Source organism: Acartia tonsa, chromosome 11, assembly GCF_053477335.1.
Source record: "Acartia tonsa isolate MP-2025a chromosome 11, ASM5347733v1, whole genome shotgun sequence".
Taxonomy (NCBI): domain Eukaryota; kingdom Metazoa; phylum Arthropoda; class Copepoda; order Calanoida; family Acartiidae; genus Acartia; species Acartia tonsa.
The window spans coordinates 24,145,363-24,170,746 of record NC_137270.1 but is presented as its reverse complement, the minus strand read 5'-3'; the positions used below and the strand labels follow the sequence as shown (position 1 = coordinate 24,170,746).

The 25,384-nt window shown below is 31.6% G+C and overlaps 1 protein-coding gene across 1 annotated transcript; it reads left to right on the top strand.

The window, feature by feature from the left end:
• Positions 1-5,825: 5,825 nt before the first annotated feature.
• On the top strand, positions 5,826-17,880 carry LOC145332107 (calmodulin-like). Its single transcript, XM_080177036.1, has 7 exons — positions 5,826-5,905; positions 8,980-9,030; positions 9,397-9,453; positions 11,468-11,512; positions 16,002-16,091; positions 16,785-16,859; positions 17,430-17,880. Exons 1-7 carry the CDS (start codon positions 5,867-5,869, stop codon positions 17,517-17,519), a joined length of 447 nt encoding a protein of 148 aa, XP_080033162.1. The 5' UTR covers positions 5,826-5,866; the 3' UTR covers positions 17,520-17,880.
• The last annotated feature ends 7,504 nt before the right edge of the window (positions 17,881-25,384 follow it).

The following is a 25,384-nucleotide window of genomic DNA, read 5'->3' as shown; positions in this document are numbered from 1 at the left end:
GCTTATTTTAGGTTAGGTTATATTGGATTAGGTGATTGCCCCACAGGGTTAGGCAATTGGCCCTGCAGGTTTAGAGCCCCCCGCTAAAAGCTACTGTGAAAAATACGAAGAATCGCCCCTTAAGGTGCGTTGCCACGAAAGGGACTATACTCCATTTTTCTTTAGATTTTATTCTTTTCATGATGAAGTAAGGCTTCATGTCAAAGACAAATTTTAAACAACATCTTTAAAGAAATATAAATGTTTTTAAATTGATATTTCCCCATAAAAATTAACTGAATGCTTTTTTGTTATTTACTTTTATTCACAAATAAAAGTAAAAGGATATCTGTCTGTACCAAAATGATCTACAATATACGCTAGAATAATATGGTTCATCTTTACAGTTGTGTCCTAGTAAGGTTTATAATTATTTTGCGGGAAGGTTCCACCAACGTCCCAAAAGAAAAAACCATAGAAAAAAAATTCGGCAAAATTTTCATTTTAAAACTAGAATTGAAAATGGAAATTAGGATTGTCCCCTCCCCCCCTCCCCCGACCTCAAGTGCCCCCAGAGCATTTAGGGGCGTATTAGCTACTAACTTATGAAATAAGATGTATATTCACTTCTGTACAGTTGATAACTAAATTAAAATTTTTTGTATTTACCTATAAGTAAACACTAAACAGTATTTATTTAAAACCCCTAACTTTAATTATAGCAATAAAAAAGATTAATATCTTACAAGGATGTTATAATTGAATAAAAACGCCTTATGTGCTGAAAAATTTAAGAATTCATACAGAGGAGGAATGTATTTACCCCCCTAGATGTCTAACCCCTAACACCTTCCTTGACAAGGATCTTACCTCGTAAGGGCGAGATTCTCCCAAGGTTAGAGAAGTCCTAACTGTGCATGGTATTGTGTTGCATCTGTTAACAGGTCATGGCATTCCCTCTACTCTAAATATTTATGTCGTGCACCTGACCATATTTAACTTCTTTTTGTTACAAAAGTGGTATCGGGCCGAGATTCGAACCTATCACCTCCCCGAGGAAAAGCGAATACGCTACGTGTTGAGCCACAGTCACTTGTTCATTGACAAGGGTCTACCCCCCTATTGCACCCCACTAAAACAGCCATGGGGAGTAACAAATTTAAAAAGTCACACCCCTTCCTTGCGTTTCAATTTTACAAATATTAATATTAAATTATTTTCAATGAACAACAATATAAATTTAGAACATGGATAATAAAGCATAAGGGAGAGATAAGAATATATCAGGGATTTCAAGGGATAAGACAATGAAAGATAAACAAAATAACCCCTTCTGTAGATTAAAATTATTGGTTTGACAAAGTTTGAACACTACTAGTTTGAACCAACCAATCACAATACCCAAAGTTATTGAACTATCGAATAAGATTTCGTTGGGGACTAGAATGAAATTAGCAGTCCAATGTCCCCTCCCTCCCTGGATAATGTTTGTACATGTTGATGATTAATACTCATACTACAAACAAATATACAGTATGACCCCTCAATCAGGGAGGCAGGGGACATTTACCTGTTTTTTACACTAGTCCCTTAAATTTTGTAATAACGTTTTCTTATTCGTTTGCTTTACAATTTTGGGGACTTTTATTGATTGGTTTTATTTGATTGCTTGGTTCAATGAGTTGAGTGACCAGACGTTTTAACCACTAATCGTAATCTACAGAAGGGATAATTTTGTGTATAATCATTGGGGATGTACATTAATTCATCTGCCATTGTCTTATCCCTTTTGATCCCTGCTCTCAATGGATATACGGGGATATTATGACAGAGGAAATATTGTCGTCAATTTAGGTTGCTATCATGGACATCGCTTATTGGTCATCAAGTAGGAGGGAAGGGGATGGGGGTAGATGGAGTGAATCGTTATTTTAGCAAACTGCAGGTTTTACTTTGGGCTATACTCAAAAACGCCTATCTCAGAAAACGCCTATCTCAAAAAACGCCTATCTCAGAAAACGCCTATCTCAAAAAACGCCCATCTCAGAAAACGCCTATCTCAAAAAACGCCCATCTCAGAATTCGCCTATCTCAAAAAACGCCTTTTTCATAAAATGCCTACTACATTTTTAAAAATTATCTTGTAGTCTAAGAAGGTATTGTGAATATTTTACAATATGTACATTATAAATCTTCTTATTGAAATATCTATTCCTGAAGTATAATGTCACTTTTGTACATTCCTTAGGTACTTTTTATTTTTGTAAGCCTTTTGAGTAACAACATACTAAAGGTTTGCTTTTTGAAAATTGATTACAATTGAATATCAAAAACTTTTACCTAGTTAATTCATCTTTTAATTTTTTATTTTTTTTTCATATATCTACTGCAAACAACCCAGTTTATTTTTCAGTTATTACAATAAGATGAACAACTATGAGCTCTATTAAAACATACTTTTTATTTATTTTCTTATTTAAACATACTCTGATGTAAGTTCCAAGTAATAATAAATCCATTGACCACTTAGAAAAACGCCTCTTAGCTTTAATATTCAACAAGTATAACAAGAAAGTTGTAGACGTTATTGCTTTTTAAATTAAGAAATCTAGCTTATATAGCAGCCGAGAAAATTAGCGATGAGCAATTCCATCTCATATCATAGACTTTAGTGTAACAGTTTAAAAGTTTGAAGACAATTTTATTCATTTTATATTAAATTTAATTCTTGATATGGTTTTTAGCTATTTTACTAACTTTTCTCCATAGATGCTATAAGCAAAGCTGCTATCAGCACCTAATATACATCAAATAAAATGATGAAATAAATTGTGTTCGTCAAAAATGTAGATATATAAATTTAAAGTTTTTTTACTTACAAAGCATTAAGTTCAGCTTTCTGTTATCTTTAGACCAAAACAAGAAGAAATTGATTGACTGTCCAGCTGAAATTTAGATTTATTAAGTGACAAAGTGATGTAAAAGTATTTTTAGTATGCGGTTTATTCACAAAAGATTCATTTATATTTATGTGGATTTCTTTTTGGTATCTCTATTAATTTTCTGATTTTACTTCAAAGATTTAATGTATGTTTTTTCAAATTGTCTGTTTGTTTCATCTGACTATTTAAAAACTAAAATGAAATTTCAGTTTTGTTTTGTTTGAATGGACAAAAACATTATATTGCAGTAAATGCATTTACAGGTCATTTATAGCATTTTATTACATACATTCTGATCTTTTCAACTGTAAATAAAAGCTATGCATAAGAAATATATTATTTTAATTTAAGACATTTAAAAGAAACAGTAATAAAAACAGTTGTCCTTGGATAACGCATTCCAGAAATCAGATGAATATAATAACTATACCATACAAAAAGTTGTTGTCAAAATGTTTTAAAGTAAAGAAAAAGAAGAACCATATCGGTTCATTGGTAAATGAAATCCTTTGGAAAAGACAGACACACAGACACAAATTATGTTACTATTATAAAATGATTATTCAAATAATAAAAACAAACTATAAATTTTAGAATGCAATTAATTTATTTTTGTAGTTTATTTACATGTGTACTTTTGTAGTTAAATATTACTAGACAATTGTATGCAAAATGTTGAGATATATATTAGCAAATTCAAACAGAGATCCGCCTATTTAATTAAAGAATATTTTACATATTCCTTTATTTTTTTTTTGGGGGGGGGGGTGGATTTTTCAGTGTGGTGATTCTTTCGGGGGTCGAAGTAACCTACCTCTAAATAGTTATAAACCCCTTACTGGACCTATGTACATTGGTAGGTAAACATAGCTAGACAATGGCATGCAAAATATTAGGACATATCCTAGGAAATTCAGACTGAAATGCGCCTTTTCAATTACAGTTTTTTTTTGCATATTCCTGTATTTTTTGGGAGGGGGGGGGGGGACGCATTTTTTCAGCACAAATTTTTTCTCGAGAGGGTGTAGTTAACCTTTCTTATAAACCATCACTGATCCTATAAAAGCTTGACTTTGAATATAGGAATATAAAGTCAATTTTATATTAAGTATCTGAGTTTCTTATTTTTACTAAGCTTCGCTTATTAAAGAAGCTACATCCTTGTTCTTTGCACAAAGAAATATAACAATAAAAGTGTAAATTATAGGTTATTTGTTTTCTAATAAAAACTAATATGTTTTTCTCTCTTTCATATCTATCTATCTATCTATCTATCTATCTATCTATCTATCTATCTATCTATCTATCTATCTATCTATCTATCTATCTATCTATCTATCCATCTATCTATCTATCTATCTATCTATCTATCTATCTATCTATCTATCTATCTATCTATCTATCTATCTATCTATCTATTTATCTATCTATCTATCTATCTATCTATCTATCTATCTATCTATCTATCTATCTATCTATCTATCTATCTATCTATCTATCTATCTATCTATCTATCTATCTATCTATCTATCTATCTATCTATCTATCTATCTATCTATCTATCTATCTATCAATCTATCTATCTATTTATCTATGTGGAGGTCTACACTAGGAAACGCACATTTAAAACACATGAAGCATAAAAAACAAAGTCAAATTTTCACAAGGCTAAAAACAAATCAAAATTACTAAAAACAAGAACTTTGAAGTTAATCTATTTAAATATGATGTATATCTAACCAAAAAAAAACATAATTATATTCATATGGACAATCATTAAATCTGAAAAAACATGATTTTTAAACAAAATAAAGTCAATCTTTAAAACAAGTATTTTTGTATAAATAAACATTATCTAATCTCTTTGGATCATTAAAAGAAAAATGCTAGAAAAGGAGAAAAACTATTGTGGAAATACGACAAACCCGATACTTCGTTTTCTTTCAATGATCTTTAATTAAGAACTGCTTTTCAGAGAAGCTTTGTGACGTTTACAAATGGGTTTTAATAGGACGCTTGTCTGTATGTATGCATCTTTTGTGTGATCTCGTAAACGGCATTTACCATTAGTTGGGTGTAGGTAGGCTATTTTAAGAGGATTCAGTTCAGTATCAACCTTTTGAGACATAGCCCAAAGAATCAAGTACCCCCCCCGGCCCCCCCCCCCCCCAGAAAAAAAACACACATAATCTAAACCGGATTAAATCTATGAATGACTATCCTTTATCCTGATGTTGTTAAGCATAGTAAAATAGACGGACAAAACAATAAAAGCACATAAAACCAGGGAGAAAGGGGACATTCGGTTGCTTATTACACTAGTCCCCAAATTCATATATTAACGTTTTCTCATTCGTTAGCTTAAAACCTTGGGGACTTTATTGAATTTTTATTTGTTGGTTCATTTTGTTAGGCGTCCAAACGTTTCATCCACTTATTGTAAACAACAGAATTGGTAATTTTGTGAATGGGGATGTAAATAAATTTATTGGCCATTGTCTTATCCCTTTAAATCTCTGACATAAAACGCAAACACATACACACACAAACACACACATACACACTCACACACACACACATACACACACACACATACACACACACACACATACACACACACACACATACACACACAAACACACATTTACACACAAACACACATACACACACAAACAGACATACACACACAAACACACATACACACACAAACACACATACACGCACACACTCAAACACACAAACACACACCCATCACAAAAACACTTTACACCCAATGACACCTGAGATTTTAAATTTTATACCTTCAGTTTGCCGTTAGCTTAGATACAATCCAGAAATTCAAATATATATATTTTTCTTCTTTTTTTAGGATTTTTGTTTGTTAAATATATAAGTTGTGAATTTAATAAGTGATTTATTTATAGAAAATCTATATGTGATCAAAAATGGCAAAAGTCCCCGATGATTTGATTTTACAGTATCAGGTTCGAAACTAGAATCGTGGAGGGAGGAGGGGACTTTGGACTGTAAATTAAACTAGTACCCAAAGTTTTATTAACCTAGTACCCAAAGTTTTATTACTGCATTTCCTCATTCGTTGGATAAAAAAAACTTTTGCTTTTATTGAATTTTTGATTGGTTGATTCATAACTAGGGGTGGCTTAACTTTTCAACCAATATGTTAATCTACAAAAAGGGATTATTTTGTTTAGCATCATTTGGGTTTTATTTTAATTTATCTTCCATTGTCTTATTCCTTGAGATGCCTTAGTTTAAAGCTGTACCAATTTTGAAGACCAAAAATAGAGCTTTAAGCTACTATGTCAGATGTTGAGTAAAAGATACCAAAACCCGCGATCGTGGCTCAACGAGTCAACACGTAGCGCATCCGCTCGTCGCCGAATAGGTTCAAATCTCGGGCCGACACTGTGTCATAACTAAAGACGTAAAAAATGGTTCCTACTGATGTTATGTTAGGTGCACGACATAAATAGTAAGAGTAGGGGGAATGCCTTGGCCCATAAACAGGCGCAAGTCACTACCATGCACAATTAGGACTACTCAGACAAAGTTCGTGTAATCAAAGGGTTGGTTGTCTGATGGATATTACTTAACCTAATATCCTTGGGTGTTAGAGTATCGCATCCCATTACATGTGGATGATGCTCTGGATTCTCTATAAAATCGAAGGAGAATCTCGCCCTTACGAGGTAATGGTAAAAGTTAACAAACCAACAACCATATGCTTACATCAAACGCTATTATAAAGTCAAACTGTTGTTATAATAAGATAGTTTTACCAGCTGAGACAATTAGACTAAATTAAATTACCACCGAAAGTTTATAAAGGGGGAGGCAGGTTGTGCTAAAAATCCGTAAAAGTGTGAGTTTCAAGGCTTAAAAATAATAGTAGAACGGTAATATTCACTAAATATGTGTATTTCTTATTTTTAAAAACTATAGACAAAATTTTTTTTTAAATTAACTTCAATTTTTATCTTTCTACATCTGTTTTAACTTAAAACTTACAACCTTTACGGATTTTTAGCGCAACCTACTCCTCTCTTTGTTGATTTAAAAACTTTATATGTTTTTTTTTTATTTTAAATTATTGGTCAAAACCTTTCCACCAATTATTTAAATCTAAATAAAGGGTGATTTTGTTTTATTATAACCGAGTGGGTGCATCAATTTGTCTCCATTGTCTTATCTCTTAATATTGTTGGTGATCAGTTTTTCCTAATTCAATGTAAAATATCTCATTTATTAAGTACCTAATTATTGATTTTCTCATCCACGTGAAATTATTTCGTCTTAGGAGAAAACCTTATAAGATAAAACTACTGAATACTCTTTTTTGACAATACATTTCAACAGTATATCTTGATTAGCAGCCGTGTAAATTATGTTTCTCATGTAGCTGCATGAACAAAGTAAATGATAAAGAAAATGTTCAGTTGATAGAGAATCATTAAACAATGAAATCTTTATAAAAATCTGGATGCTTATTGATACAAGGAATGTTTACAAAAAATTCAGCCGTCGATCTTAAATAGCAGCTGAGAAAATCTGATTTCCCCATATTTCACGGGAAGAACTGACGGACAGTCAAGTTTGATTACAGAGTCTTTTCGCTACTGTCTTTCAATCTACCAAAGTTTAAATTAATGGTTATATAAAGAGTAGGGTGGGTCGATTTTGGAATTTCACATTAGTAGACATTGGGAAGGGTTACTGGGCCAATATGAAACCCTGTGAAACTTGTAAGAGGTTTTTTAATCCAAAAACAACGGGCGCCCGGGGGGTATAAAATGTGCCCGCCCCCTTATAAAACCAAAAATTGAAATTTCTTCAAACACAGGCATGTTGCATATCAAAATGACCGCATTGAAATGCTGATTACAGATCTGAAAACCGTATTAATAAATACTGATTCAGTCTGAAATGATTTTCAAATAACCTACCAAAATGAACAATTTTGACTAAATCAGCTATTTTTAGGTACCTAATGAGATCTTATTCAAACTAGGAGCAATATTTTTCAAAACGGTTTTCAGATTCGTAATCAGCATTTCAATACGGTCATTTTGATGTGCAAAATGCCTGTGTTTGAAGGAATTTCAATTTTTGGTTTTATAAGGGGGTGGGAACTTTTTATACCCCCCGCGCGCCGGCAGCCATAAGAGCCAAGTCAATTTTGAAACTTGAAAGGGGCGTATCATAAATATTTATGACTTCCAAAACTTATGATAACAGTAAAATCTAAAAAAAAAAGGAGGAAATGGACCCACCCTAATTAAGAGAAACATTTTTGCGCGGATTTTCAGTAAATGCGTGTGTGTTCTAAGACTTTAGAATAGGATTAGAACACTAAAATTTGGCAGAGCAGATGTTCGAATATCTATAATACAAAGTAGAATGATGTCTTCCGTCCGTCTGTCTGTCTGTCTGTCTGTCCGTCTGTCTGTCCGTCCCTTAAGATATCGGTAACCACTGAACCGATTGGATTCTACTCTTCAGGGAATATACCTACTGGTCCTGTGGTGGTTTTAGGCTATTTTCTTGGGGGGTGGGACACCCCCAACCCCCCCAAAAACAAAAAATCCCCCCCCTATTTTTTTATTTTTTTATTTGAAGATTTCCTTGGTCCTTTTACGAATTTCGCTAAAAAAATTTTTTTTCACCTCTTGGGTCAAAGCCCCTAGAGGCTAGGGGCGAAGCCGCTAGTGATACTATAAGGAACTGTGAATAATATTGACCTCTTATTTGTTATTGAAACTTTTTTTGGATTTTAATATTAAAAATATGTTTAAACTCTACCTAAATAAGTTTCAAGTGAAAATATGAGAGGGAAATTTTTGAAAAATAGTTTGTCTCAAATGACTCAAAATTGTCGAATTTGGCGAGAAAAAGCAAAATAAAAATTCGGAGGTTTTCGTCGGGAGCGGCAGTTCGGTCATCAAATATTAGAGTTATACTCTTGTTTCAAATTCTTAAAACACACACTTTTACGGAAAATCCGTGTAAAAAATGTCTCCCTTTTAAAATTTAAATTTAGGATGCATTTTCAAACTTTGATGAAAAGAACACAGGACTTGTACCTACAAAGGTCAGTTTAAAATTATATATTTCTGTTTTGTTTATTAAAAACTCAGAAACTGCCAGTCTTTATAAATCTAACAGTAAAATGTTTTTTTTTAATATTTTTAGTAGCGAAGCTACTGTGTAAGTGTTTTTATCTTTCCTTCTGTCATAAAATTCACTATCCTTCCACTATTCCATCTTTTTTGTGTTAAAACGTAGCACATCCGCTAGTTGTCATGTAAATTATATAGGTTTGCATCTAGGGTTAAATCACATCATAACTGAAGACGTTGAAAATTATACTTACTTTTTATGCCAGGCACTCGAAAATATAGTGGAAAGGCCTTGGTCTATTAATGACATTATGCTAATGAAGATTAATTTTGTTTAGAAACTTGGAGCAATATTGAAATTTGTTGGTGAAAATCCAAGTGAATCTGAAGTGCAGGTCAGTAGCGCAGATACTATATAACTAACTATATGTCAGTATGTGAAAAGTGAGCTAGTGCCAACTTACTTGACGTTTATTTTTGGTGCTTTTCCTCAACGTCCTATCTTGCACTGAAAACCGGCTTCCCTTAATTTAAAAATATTTTGAAGGTTGTATTTTTTCATCTAATCTGAACCCCTGTGGTACGCTTTCCTTTCGGGGCTACCCAATATAACCTAACTGAATCAGACCAAACTAAAAAAAACTAACTCCCCCCCCCTCTGTTTCCTTATTTTCAAAAAAGGGAGAAGGGATTTCTGTGCCCTGCTAATAAATTTGAGGGAAAATAATGTGTCTTTAAATTTTCTACATATGTTATTTTCTATAGTTGCGCTACAAAGGAAAGAGTTCTACTAAGTTTTAAAATTTGAGTTTTAATATCAGTTCAATGATAAAACATAGAAAACGGTTTGGTGATTTTCATGTGGCTCTCGGGTGGCTGACGGTCCAAAGTTGTAAAGTAGTAAAAAAAGATTATTTCTTAAGAATCAAAATTTTACTTCTAGCCTAAAATAGTTAAATTACTTTTACTATCACTGTAAAACAAACTTTATAAAAAATTGGATCATGTCAAAAAGTTGCAGTTACCGATTGTAATTAAATTCTTTCAAACAGTTTCAAAAGCTTCTAGCGGCGAGCTCTATACTTACAGCTAATATATAGGGACTTATAAGTCTTATTTTACAACTTATTATTATGGGCGGACATACCATTCACGTTTAGCCGTTTGACAGCATGCAGGCATCATAATTCATAGATTTAAAAAAGATAATCGATCCCAGGAACATTTTACTGGGTGAACTGCACCAGATCCAAAATTTCTCAGGGGATCTAAAGGGATAAGACAATGACCGATAAATTGAGTAACTCTCCCATGATGATACACAGAATTACACCTTCTGTAGATTACAATTAGATGTTAAAGCATTTAGACATTCAAATAAATGAACCAAACAATCAAAATTTAATTAAAATCCCCAAGGATCTTATGCAAACAAATATGAAAATGAAATTATAAAACTTTGAGGACTAGTGTAATAAACAGACCTATGTCTCCTCCGTCCCTGAATATTTCTCCATAAAATTGTCTCGCTGCTGTAAATGCAATAAATGCAAAATTGAAAGATAAAGAGCTAGGCTTGAAAATAAAGATTTTTTGTGGATTCCCTCATTTTTTAACTGGACCTTACCTTGTTACACATACCGCATAATTGAATGCTTCGCCCTTAGCATCTAGGGGATATGTTTCTGGGGGGTGGCAGAAATATAGTCTACAAGCTTTCCTAGACTTAAAACAAGGAATAAAATAGCCTATGACTACTTCTGGATTAATTTTGTTAAAATTATACCGGTAATGGGGGGGGGGTCTACTTTCAAATTGAGAGATCTTGCTAAAATTTGCAGTCCTTAAGGACAATTTGCATTTATTACATCATTAGTCGTGGAATAGTTTTATTAGGGAATAATAAAATTTCAATACTCTTTTTCTGGACATGCAAATTTTACAAAAGGAAAATTTTTCTATAATTTATAAATAGAGTTTTATTAATAAGAAAACATTGGATAACAAGGATGACAACATCGATAAAAACAAAGCTCTGAAATGGTAGGACAAACGAATATCAACACTATCAGTACAGTGTCAGATCTGAATAAGCAGAATTTAGGCAAATTGAAGTAAATTTATTGCAAAACTACTTAAAATCAGGATGCTGTTTCCGGACATACATACATTTTTAGGAATTGCTTATATATAGAGATGCTTCGATTAAAACAAAGTCTTATTTCTCATATTAATGAAAATGCTTATTTTAGATAATGTTAGGTAAGGTAAAGGTTAGAAAAGCCCAGTAGGAAAAAGGTTCCGCAAGGTTAAAACCCTCATGTGGATAGAAATATATGTTTCATTTTCAATGAGTAAAGGGGGATTCGATGAACCAAAAGTAGGTTTAAAGACAGTACCTTTTTATAGGATCTTATGATGGAAGTTGACAGTTTAGCTTCTGGATTTTTTCAGGTAAGATTCTTTTTTTTGTAAAAGAATAGTTATTAATTGCATAGTATTTATAGACAGCTTCGCGCAGATATCAAAATCAAAAAAATATAAGATAAAAATGAGTATTGTTAGTTAGCCCAGGTCTAACAAAACTGGCATTTATGTTATGTTTTTTATTTTAATTGTTGTGGAAAATTGTCTGTAATACGATATATGTAATTTTCAGCATGGCTAAGAACCGGTTCTTATCCAACGGCTACACTAATTAAAATCTAATAAAAATTCCACCAAGTTTTCAAGCAAACGAATAAGAGAACGTGTCTATAAATCTTTGACTAATAAATAGGATAATAAATCTAGAAGGTTAATATAAACTCAAAAAAATTATTATTTGTCATTCAATCAAACTAATTGGAGGTAAGGAAAGTGTCTTGTTTGACGTCATAAAAATACGTCTAAAAAGGAAGGATGAGAGTAGAAGTGGAAAAGGAAACCCCTAAAAAAGAGATGGATTTAGACATATTTTATGACGTCACACAAGACACTTTCCGTATCTCCAATTATCACAATTTTATACTCCAAAAAATATAGTTGATAATTTGTCACAAAAGTATATTTTTGAGAGTGGCTATATTGACATAAAATTCAAGGTAAAAGCAGCAAATTAGTTCCTTGATGCAAAAACACATTCTTTCAAATTAAACTCGGCAAGCTAAAAAGAGTTTTGCAAAAGCACAAAAATTAGACAATTTAAATCTAAATCAAAGAAAGTCTAGTAAAGGTGTAATATATAAAAGCCAGGTCTAGCTATTCTAACAATCAATTCTACAAAAAATCACGAAAACTTTGGAAGTAAGGTGGGGGTATATCTTGTTTTTTTTTATATAACTGAAGAGGGGTGGGTAAGAAGGAGAGGAAAAGGGGGTTGTGGGGAAATTTTCCTTTAGAATTGTTTGTAAGAATCACATTCCCTTTTTCCTGATATAAGCTAAGTAGTATGTCAGCAACTAATTAAGATTAATACTTATTTCGAATCCCCTTCTATGAAACAAATAAGAGTTAAAATCTTTTTTAAATTACATTTTTCTAAATACATATTTTTCTTTTTTATTAATCTAATACATAAATTTTCGCCTTGTTGTCAACTTATCAAGTATTACTACCACAAACCTATATCGACATCGTACCTATATCATATCATCGATTTTCATTGATATAAAAACAAAAACAATTAAATCTTATCAGATAATGAAACCTTTAAAAATTTATTTGAATTTTAACGCAATTCTTTAAATAGTATTTTTTTAATATCTTTGACGATATATTGTGAATATTTAAATAACTGTTTCTATATGATGCGAAGTATTAAACTTCTACAGTTTTTACTAGTCTAAATAAAGTATTTACAAATTTTTAAGCAAAATTAATTAGATTTTAAATTAGTGGGGCAAATTTTTTTTTAAAACCCCAACTTAGATGTGTGCAGTATTGGGGTTTATTCATCCTCCTAGTAAAATTAAGGATACACTCACTCCCCTTGGAACCTAACCTACCTTCTTACCTTGACAGGGGTGTCTATTCAACCCCTGATAAACTCCCCAAAACAGCCAAACTGGGTGTGAAGTAATAAAAATTACACATTAGTTAGGTTTATTATGGCTTTGTTCATTTAGATTGCTACGCAATTTTCTGTAAAACTATCCATTAGTCCAGGGCAGGTTTTAGTCTCTGGAAAGGAGATGTATGTAATCAACCCTCTTAAGATTTTGCCCCAAAAGACAACTGGCGAAGCCACTGTTTAATAAAAAGATTAGAACTTAAGTAGACGTAAATATTTAACCTAATTATCAAGGAAAAGTACATTATATTATTATTAACAGTTATTTTATTTGACATTGTTTTGCAAAAATCAAACATAATTATTGATTTTAATGCATTTATGTTTTTTTCTAAAGATAAGTTTTAAAATGCATAAATATTTGAATATGTAATTTTAGATATTTAGATTTGTTTTATCTACTTATTGTGCATTATTTAATCTTTTTGATGTTAGTATAGGACAGCATGTCCCAAAAGATCTCATAAACGTCTTAACTGATCATTGTAAAATCGATTAAAATGTCCCATAAAAAATTCTTCCTTTTGAAAAAGAAAAAAGATATATTGCATAACTAACAAGTTTAAAATCTATTTGAATAATGAATATTAAGTTTGAAAACATGATAATAGAACTGTCTTATAAAGGATTGTCTGTTGACTTTGAAATAAAATGTACAAATCTAATTGGACACTACACTAGACCCCAAAATTTTATTATATCGTTTTCTATTCGTTAGCTCAACAACTTCGGGGACTTTTATAAAAATTTTATTGGTTGGTTCATTAAGTTGGGTGTCCAAACGTTTCAACCACTACTTGTAATCTACAGAAGGGGTAATCTTGTGTATCATCATTGGGAAAATACATCAATTTATCGGCCATTGTCTTGTTCCTTTAGACCCCTGGCACCTTACAAATATACTTTTATCTTTGTATGTCCGTGAAATAGGCGACAGGAAAAAATTAAGTTTGGGCTTAAATTTCAATGTAACTGATATACTGTTCACAGGAAAGCGACTTATAATGCATATTTAAAACAAGGATGACAACATTCATAAGTAGCAAAGCTCACAAATTAAAAAAAGTGTATTAAAATAAAAGTATAATCGATAGACATTATCACATTACTATTTTAATTACATAATTAGGGCAGGATTCTCCTTTGATTTCAAGAAGTGATAATCTAGAGAACCCAAGGAAGTAATAAGATGCCATACTCTAACTGTTGGATATCAGGTTAAGTGACATCCAACAGACAACCAATCCTTTGATTGAACGACCTTGTCTGAGAAGTCCTAACTGTATATGGTAATGAGTTGTGCCTGTTTATTGGCCAAGGCATTCCCACTACTCTAACTAATTATGTTGCACACGGTGTCGGGGTGAGATTCGAACCTATCACCTTCCTGACGACGAGCGGATGCGGAAGATATGAAAAGATATAAAGGGTGTTAAAAAAACCGATAGCTTCACTTTTTTCAATATAAACCCTACAGTTTTGGTAAAAAAAAAAAAAATGACCCAAATCATGTCCAATTAATGACAATTAGAAAACATTATTGATTTCGATTTCTACTTACCTCTCCTGAGCACTACAGCTCGAGTCCTAGCCCTTGTGGAGAATTTTTCCTTTACATGGAGATTAAAAATTAACAAATCGTCTTAAATACTAGAAATCTTGTAGATAGACCCTGTAATGTTCAAAGTTTTTGATGGGGCATGTAAAGACCTTTCTGTAAACACCTTAACCAGGTTTATAACTCAACCCGAGCCAATTTGGAATAAAAAAAAAGACAGACCCATCAAACATTGAGACATAACGGGTATCTCTGGTTCTTGATGTTTGACAGATCTTTCTTTTTGATGCAAAAATGTCTAAAATTGTGTTAGACACCTGGTTAAGATGTCTATAGAAAGATCTCGACATGCCCCATCCAAAATTCTAAACATTATGGGGTCTATCTACTAGATTTAAGTCCTTGTTCTTTTTTTAAAAGACAGAGCCTTTATGTCTCAATGTTTGATGGGTCTGTCTTATTGATGCCAAATTGGCAAGGATTGGGTTAGAAATCTGGTTAAGGCGTCCATAGAAAGGTCTTTAATGGCCCCATCAAAAACTCTGAACATTATAGGGTCTATATACAGGATTTCAAGTATTTTAGACAGTTTATTCTTTTTTTTTTAAAGACAAAACTGTAAAAATTTGTAATCAAATATACACTTACATGTAAGGAAAAAATCTCCATAAGGGCTAGGAATCGAGCTGTAGTGCTCAGGAGAGGTGAGTAGAAATCAAAATTCAATAGTGTTTTCTCATTGTAATTGCTTGGACATGAATTTTGTCATTTTTTGTTAGTTTTTGGCCAAAACTGTAGGGTTTATATTGAAAAGAGTGAAGCGATCGGTTTTTTTTAACACCCTTTACTTAGTTGACCCTTTAACTTTTCAATTATAGTTTTGCGAAAAGTAAACAAAATTATTGGGGTGGAGCTATTTTTTTTCGAGGGTGGAGGAACCTTCTTAAGACCTACAAAAAGCTTCACAGAAAAGGATACATATATCGGTGCAGCAGTTAGCAAGATATTAAGCTACAGACAGACAGACACACACACATACAGAAATCTTGTCACTTTTATATAAGAACTAGCCTTTAAGGGCACGTTAAATGTTTTCTTTTCAATCAATGTTAAGATTAGTTGTTTTTCAAAAATATTCACTGGGCGCGTTTTCTCTTGGGAGGGTGGTAGTACCCTCCCCCTAAATAGCTAAAAACCTTCCCAGGACCTATGAGAAGCTACATTGTAATGGAGAAATGTATAGATCCTGTGGTTAGCAAGGTCCTAAGCCACAGACAGACAGACAAACACACAGACACATTGTTACTTTTATATTAGGATTAAATTTATTTTAGTTTCCAAGTTTCCTGACTATGATGGCTAGAAAGTTGGACGATGTAAACGCTGAAGAAGAAATTAGAGAAGCTTTCAAAGTTTTTGACGGAGTAAGTTTGTTGTAGAGAAGCTACTCTGCAAGTTTATCACGTTAGTTGGCCGGATAGTTTGTAACGTAGTGCAAAGGTACGACAATTATTCATTTTGCTATAAATTACACTGGTACTGAAAATTTTATAACCTCATTATCTTATTTGATGACTTAAAACTTTGAGTAATTTTTTTTAAATTTTAATTTGTTGGTTCCAAACTATCAGTTTCCAAACTCTTTAACCAAAAATTTAAATCTACAGAAGGAATAATTTTGTTTTTCATTACATGGGAAGAATATCAATGTATTTTGTTTTGGGTGGAGTAACCACTTTTATACCCCCCCCCCCCCTCCCTGCTTACTTATCTTCTTAATTATGTCTTCATTGACATATGTTATCCTTGTTAAATGCGAAGCTTGTCTATGATAAGGATCATGATAAGTCCCTGCGGTCATTTAAATTTTTTTTTGCATTCCTCTGACCTTTGAAACAATGATTCCTAGGACAACAAGGTAAAATATCGAAACATCTGTATAATCAAATCCTAAAAATGTAAGTATTTCCTGAAACAGTATTAATGAGATGCAACTAATAGTGTATCCAAAAAAGTAGCATTTGTCCTTTTTTGAGGCACTATAAGCTGCTTAATTTGTGTACAGTTTGTTTAGACTTATAAATTATCTCACAATTAAGTTGTCCTTGTTTATCTAGGATGGAAATGGATTTATAAACAGACAAGAACTGAGATTTGTCATGATGAACCTGGGTGAAAATATGCCAGAGGACGTAAGTTTATGATAGACTAGCGGCTACGCTCCTAGAGGCCTCTAGGGACGCACGTTTTCTTTTCAATCTATTTTAAGATCAGCTGTTTACCAAGAATATCCGCTTGGCGATTACTCTTGGGAAGGTGGTGGTGCAATCCCCCCAAATAGCTACAAACCTTCACATGACCTATAAGAAGCTATACTGTAAAAATATCCTTTTTACATTATTATAAGGATTTACGAGGAGAAAGACACTTAAAAATCATCTACTTGACGTCATAAAAAATTGGGATTATCCATCTCTTTTTTAGGAGTTTTCTTTCCAACTTCTCCTCTCATCTCCCTCATGTTTATGATGTCACGTGGATGATTTTTTAGTGACTTTCTCCCCCTACCATATTTGTTAGAAAGTTTGCAGATTTTGGTACGAAAAAGCAGTTATTTTTACATTTATATATTTGCCGTGTGAATAGATTAGGCAGATGTGTTTTTTTCGACAATAGCTGTATTTTTGACAGTGAGAAAATGTGTTGGACTTACATTTGCCTGAAAATACAAAGAAGTGTTTTAATTTTACATTTATGTTAAGGAAATAGAATGTCTTATTGACGAGATAGACCAAGATGGTGATGGTCAAATTAATTATGAAGAATTCTACCTCATGATGACTTCCACATAAATTATGTTTTTTGTTATTTTTAGTGCCGTTCCCCAATAATTAAATCATTAAAAAAACATAATTTGCTTGTTAGGTTAGATGTTTTCTGGGCTCCCCCCACCTCCCTCTAACGAATAGTCATACTTTTTTCAAGTTTTCTAAATTGTAAGACAATCAGTCAATTCGTTTACAGATCATACTGGAAACACTATTACATATAGCTGCTTCACAATCTATGATCCAATAAAAAGTTAGCTTTAGTAAAAAACTATTTTTTTTAATTTCTAACCCTTATTAAAATACGCTAGCTTCTTCTCCAAGTTGTTTAGATGTAAATGTTTTAATATGAACATTTAGTCCCCCTTTACCCCACAGAGAGAGGGATTAAGGGACTGTTTATTATACTAGTCCCCAAAGTTTCACAATAACGTGTTCTTATTTGTTGGCTTGACAAATGTGGGGACTTTCACTGAATATTAATTGGTTGGTTTATTAAGCTGAATGTTTAAAATTTTAACTTCTAACTTTAATATACAGAAGGAGTAATTTGTGTGCCATAATTTGGGATGTACATTAATTTATTGACCATTGTCTTATCCCTTTAGATCCCTGCCTTTACACTCAAACCCCCCAAAAATGTTTGTTTATTTTTCATAGTGTATTAAAAAAAATGATTAATGCATATTGCATTTTGTTCATGATCAATGCAACTTTCTTTTAAATTTGGTGTTTTCCCACAAAGTACCTGTAGAACAATAAAACCCTCCCTCCCTTTAAATAAAAAGAATGAAAACTAGTCACTGTGGGCTAGAATTGAATCAAGACAAAAGTAAGTGCCGAGCCCTGGGACCTATGTATGGTGAAAATAGACATAAAACCTTGATGATTCCAGGTAAAACCAAAATATTTCAGCGGTGGCTTTTTGAGAAAATTAGATTTAAAAGTTTCAAGTTCAATTTACATCCCCTAGGAGTTGCCGCATAATAATGACAAGAAAAGCAAATATTATCTATTTTAAATAATGATAACTTTGCTTTGATGAAGTCCTTCTTAAAACCTCTATATATATGATTTATTTTAGGCTGAATTTTCGTGACCTTTGCAAAGCAAGTGATAAAAATGGCCATTTATTAACTCCCTTCAGGAGTGGTTTTATGAAGAACTTTATAAAAGCAAAGTTGTTCAAAATCTAGAACCTCGTAAAAGTGTCGAACTATGACGTCAGAAAAAATAACAATTAACCAATGAGAAGCCAGTATTCACTGTAATTGACCAATGGTAAAATATATAGCGGTCTCTCATTGGTTAATTATTAATTTTTTCTGACGTCATAGTCAGACACTTTTACTGGGTTCAAAATCTAATAAATAATATTTGCTTTTCTTGTCATGCTTATGCGGCAACTCCTGGGTGGTGAAAATTGAACTTGAAATTTTCAAATCTAATTTTCTTAAAAATCCCCCGCTGAAATATTTTGGTTTTACCTAGAATCATCATGGTTTTGTGTCTATTTTCACCATACATAGGTCCCAGGGCTCGGTACTTAATTTTGTCTGGATTTAATTCTAGCCCACAGTGTAGTGTGTTTATTTACTTTTTTGCTTTAGTGTAAATCTGTAGGGAACTCTAACCCTACGGGGCTACCCAGTACCAAATATAACCAAACCTAACCTAAAATAATAGACAAGCAAAAATAAAAATACCTCCCATCCCAATTTTCAACTTTGTCCCTTTACAAGAGGGGTTCTGTGCTCATGAAGGCACTTTGAAGGAAAATGCCAAAATCTTTACTGTAATGTAATATAAATAAGAGCATTGAAACATTTTAAGAGGATTTTGACCTATTTAAATTTTTTATTTCTATTTCATTGCATGAATTTCTACATTTTTAAAAATTTTTAGATAGGTATGTTGTATCAAAACAACCAAATGATTTATTTTTGACTTTATTTCTGGTAATAGAAAAATTAATCTTAAATGCTCTTATTGAATAACCATGTAATTGACCTGTGATTTATATTAGCGAAGTTTCTCTATAATTAACTTTGTTTGTCCGTCCATCAGTCAGCTATGGGGGAAATTTGATTTTCCCTGATGCTATTCAAGATAGACGACTGATTTTTTTTGTAAAGATTCCCTATACCAATGAGCATCCAGTTTATAATTTGCGTTGTCCGTCTGTCTGTCAGTCACGCAGAAAAATGATTATATTCCTATCCTTTTTTTGGTGCTTCGCTATTTATGGATGTTGTCATCATTGTTCATTATTGTATGTATTAATTAATTGTACTATACCCCTATTTGACTGTATAACTTTTAAAATACATTCCCTTATTTTTTATAATTATTTTTTTTCTACTTTTATTAATTTAGAATACAAAGTTAGAATGACGACATTCTAAGCAGGTTTTATTTCAGTATGGCTTCGAAAACGATTAATATTCGTTGGATTAGAACCGGTTATGAGCCATACTAAAATTTCACGTATTACAGAAGATTTTCTACGAATATTAAAATCATAATATCAATGCCGGTTTTGTTAGCCCGGGCTTTGTACCCTAACTTAACCTAGCGGAAATAAATAATACCAGAAAAAAAACTACCTTTGATGAAAGAGCCTTCAATTCTTTACACAAATTTAAGTAATATCTCTTACAATAAATTATTTATTAGAATAATAAGATACATCTAAATATAAATATTACAGCCGACAACACTAAATTTTTAAATAATATAGAGTTCAAGAAATATAGCAATAAAAAAAATTGATAAATATTTTTTATAGAAAAGTATAAAAATATTTTGCTTATTATCGGTAGAAATATGACACCATGCCTTCAGTTTCGAAGCCCCAGAGGGCTAGGAAGGTAACAAACTTTAGTTAAAGCCCAACATATTTTACCACCTCCCTCAACCTACCCAAAAATGGTTTTCTCCTTTCTCAACCCCCAAAAAAATCTTCCAAAAAGATCATAAAAATCCGACATTAGGCAAAAAAAGATTTAGATGTCCAGGGGTGTGGGGTGAAAGGTGTGATTACCTCTTCCCTTTCTAGATTAACCCCCCCCCTGACCCCCTTCTTCGAAACCTTTGAAGAACCTCATTTCAACCCCCCCCCCCTCCCCCAAAATAAAAATAAAAATAATATTTTTTAACATAAAACTTACCAAATTCTTGAACTCTATAATATTTGAAATATGATTTCTTTAACAGTTACATTATTATGTTCACAGAATATTATTTGGCAAATATTTAATAATTTAATCACATGGTTCTAATTATTTTTACAAAGGATAAAATGATTATGGACAAAGTGAAACTTTTAAGCGTAGGAAACTAAGATTATAAAGTGACTAAAATACTCTAAATGCAACGCCAATTTTTTTTACTTTTTTTAAATTTGTCGGGGAGTGGGGGGAATAAAATATAATTAGAGTGGGAGAAGCAGCTTATGGTGCCTAATAAAAACTGACGTCATACAATACAAATGACCAATAACAGGCCAGTATACATTGTCATTTTTTTAATAGGCACTATAAGCTGCTTCAGAGTGGGCTAACTATATAAGACAAAATTTTAGGGGGGCATTCTGGGTATTATATCCTTCGAGTGCTTGAAAGTTACACTTTATTCATAATCATTTTGACAAAGGATAGTTACTTGAAGGGTATTTTATGATTTTACCCAATTAAGATAAATCAACTTCATTGTTTTAGAGTTTCTGTAGGGCAATACTTTATAATTACTTCTGTACAAAGGAATTATAAGCTGTGTACCGATGGATATAAAAACATGGATATTGTGAGAGTTTCCTAAGCTGGATCTTTAAATGTGCAGCCGTTGCCGCTGCCAGAGGTACAGCCACTAACCTAATAGCGATCTTTAAATCAAATTTGCTACGAGTAGTCACGGCTATATGCGATCTTTAAATAACAACCACTTTTTGAATTTTCAGTAAAAATATAAAGAAAATAATAATAATAATAAAAATCCATGTTTTTTTGGCAGCACTGGCAGTGGCGACGGCTACGACTACGGCCACGACTGCGGCTACGGCTACGATAGAAACGGCTACAAATTTAAAGATCCAGCTAATGATTGTAATAATACCCCAATCTCCCCCCTTATGACTTCACGCCATCCTATCCCCTGACAATGGAGGAACGTATTGACTAATATCTTAGGACTATATTAGCAACCTAAAGTGACAAAAATTCCCTTGTTACAATATCCACATATTCTAAATCCATTTTTTATATTTCAATATCAGAAACTATCACTTATTTGCTTTGCTTTTTTACGTTTGTTTAATACATTTATAAGCTTAAGATTATAAGTTTTAAAAGGTTTTTTAAACACGACAAAGAATTTAACTTACTTTTTTACATTTTTAATAAATGTACAACACTATAATAAAATGGTAAATATAGAAATTACATAGAAATTCGTACAGTTTGATTTTAACAAAACATTTGATTTACATTTTTACAGATTTTTACTTTTTTAACACTTATTTCTTAGAAAACATTTTTTTGATATGCAATTCAATTTTTCAAGAGCCTTATAATAGTTTTCATTATTAAGTAAGAAAATATAAAAGATAGGTTTGTATTGAATATAGAAAAAAAACATTTAGAAATGCCATAATTTCTTATTTTATACTTTATATAAACTTATGAAAGAGATTAAAAATGTTAAGTGTTTAAATTTTGAATGGTTAATGTAGCAGTTAAATTGATAAGTAATTTACATAAAATAACTGATTTTTTTTACATTTTTCAAACTTAAATTCTATATTATAATAGGCCCTATCATTATATTTTAATAAAAAGCTTTTATTAACTTTAAACACACCAAAAACCCAAAGAAAACAAATTGAAAAATTTTTTCAAATTGGAATTTCCTTTAATTTCTTTCTGAACATATTTCAAACTGTAAAGCATAAATAAGACAATTAAACTAGATTAACTAATTACATTAATCTAGAAAACAAAACAAATAAAAATGTACATAAATAAATATAGTTTACTACAAAAATCAAAATCTAAAAAGAATATTTAGTAAAAAAGCATTTAACAAATATAAAAATTTCAACTGAAATATAATCAAAAATAAGTTTTGTTTTAAACATAAAAAAATAATTGCGTTATTGAAGCTCATTATTAGTAACATTATTAAAGCATTTTTATATATAATAATGCCTAAATAAATGTAGATTTAACAAAAAGTGCTTAAAACTATCTCTCTTCCATTTTTTCGAAGATGATAAAAGTCCCCCTCAACAGATTATGACGCCATACGATAAAATAACCAGCATAAATTTTACCATTGGCCAATTACAGTGTATACTGGCCTCTCATTGGCTATTCAATCGTATGACGTCATAAACTGTTGAGGGACTTTAATCATCTTAATTTTTTCTCATCTTAAGGTGAAACAAGAAAGAAAAAGTGCAAAGGAGGCGCACTCTAAGCTTGATCTAAATGTAAACTAAACATATAAAACAGAATTCTGACTTGTCATAGCACTGGGTAAAAGTATTTTCAATTTTCAGGATATCTCTCCTTTTCTTTTTGGTTTCAAGCAAGATCCAAATTTTTTGGCAAGCATTTTTCAGGGATCGGCAGACGCGCCAAAGCCGTTTAAATGTTATAAAAAAAGTTTAAAGAGAGTTTGACATATTTGGGTCTGGTTTAGACTTCCAGCTGATTTTGAAATTGTTAAAGGTTGATTTCCCTGAGACTTACGCGCGGCTACCGAGCCAAGTTTTTTCATAAAAAAATTACCAGGTTTTAAAAAGTTTCTTTGAAAACGCCGAGTATTTATTTTAATGTCCTTAGATGATGCTAAAACTTTGAATATAGAGTGTTAATATTAAGAGTTTTCTCTTTACGACATCAATGGATTTTCTATTTTACCATCAAAGCCCCATTAATTTGGTAACTTTAGGCAGATGTAATTTCAAACTATCAAAAAGAAAATAAGAGAACTTAAAATAAGTTTTTGGTAACTTGCATTTTGAGTGATTTTTAGTATTTCCGTCCTTTGAAATCAAATTAGCTTGAAGAGATTTAATGAAATGTTATAATCAAACAAAAAATAGTTTTTTTTTCAAAGGCATTGTAAAAATTGACTAGAAGTCTAATTAAAACAATTATTAAAAATTTCTGCTCGATTGCATGAGACTTGATGTATGATATATCAAAAAAAATCCACCCAAACGGTATTCCAACAATTTACTTTACCCCTAGCCTCTTCAGGGTTCTCTATCTTATCAGGGGTCTACCTAACCTCTTACACAAACCTTAACCTAACCAACGGTTAGTATCTGAATTGTGGGGCAATTCTTTTATGGGTGGAATTTTATAATCACCAAAAAATAACAAACTTCCCTTCTCCGCTAAATTTTGTCAGTCTCTTGAATCAACAAATAATTAAAATGAAAAGAATTCACTAGGATATGCATATAAAAAAAGCCCTATGTACATGTGAATTATTAAATTAACTATACTTTAATTAAATATTAAAACAATATTACAACATAATACACAACATTAAACTGTAAAATTTATATTGCTGAAACTAATGCAAAAAAATAAATTTATGGCGAATATTGAAATTTTTACTGTAAGCAATTAAAGTTTAATATACTTATAAAGGCAGGGTAACATAATCAGATATTTGAATCAGTTGCGTGCACAGGGTTTTGCCAGGGGGGTGTATTTTTTAAAGGGGTAAAAAAGATACTCTTTTCAAATTAAATTTTAAGGGGAGTGTTGACACCCCCTATCACACGCAACTGATTTAATATCATTTCATGTTTTTGTAAAATTTAACCTTTATATTTTCTTGAAAAAAAGCCAGGAACAAAAAATTGTGAGTCACCCAAAATTAAGATTTTTAAAAATCTTTTGAAAAACTGTAACCCTGTTTTAAATATTTAATAATTAATAACTTTTTTAAAACTAATAATTAATAAGTTAACCTACATTCTACAAAGTACAAAAAACTTTCTAAATATAAAAATTACACATTATTTTGTATTATTATTTGATTTGTAAGAGAAACTTTAGTTCAGAAGAGATTTTAAAAATCTAAAATAGGACAAACGATATGGATTATAAAAACAATTATTATACCAGAGCAGACCAAGATTTTTGAACTTTTGAAAATCTATATCTATAATACAAAGTAGATTGATGTCTGTCTATCCGTCTGTCGAAGCTTAAGATCTCGGTAACCACTGAACCAATTGGATTCTACTCTTCAGGTAATATATATCTACTGGTCCTGTAGTGGTTTTAAGCTATTTTCTTGAGGGGCTGGACACCCTCAACCCCTCCTCCCCCCCCAAAAAAAAACCCAAAAAAATCCCCCCTCCAAATTTTTTTTTTAATTATTTGAAATTAGCGGTGGTAGCTCCAGTAGTACTTAATTTTTTTTTTAATAACCTCTTGTAGCAAAGCCCCTAGAGTCTAGTCATTATTAAATTATTATTACAGCACGAAATGTATTCTTCCATTTACTTCACCTTTATTATTATTATCCCTTAATATATTTGCTTCTGATAGGACAATATATGAGGGACCTTTATGGATAAGACAATGGATATACATCCCCAATGATAGCAACAAAAAACCTCCCATGACGTAGTGATATATTATTGGTTGCAAACTTTGGACTCTAGCTAAGAACCAAGTAATTATAATTAATTTGAAGTACCCAAACTTTTTGAGCCAACTGACAAGAATGTGTGGTTTTTAAACGTTGGGTACCTTACCGATTTACAGTCCATTACTATTTGCTATTGTTTGCTTGTTTGCACTTGAATATCGAATTAAAAGCATTTAATCTTATAACAAAAATTTTTCCTTTTAAAAAAATCT

Coding starts and splice junctions, on each gene's coding strand:
- LOC145332107 (XM_080177036.1), top strand. CDS start 5,867: ATGGCAAAAGTCCCCGATGATTTGATTTTACAGTATCAG. Junction 9,031..9,396: donor CAGGACTTGTACCTACAAAG/GTCAGTTTAAAA, acceptor AATTTTGTTTAG/AAACTTGGAGCAATATTGAA. Junction 9,454..11,467: donor CAAGTGAATCTGAAGTGCAG/GTCAGTAGCGCA, acceptor ACCTTTTTATAG/GATCTTATGATGGAAGTTGA.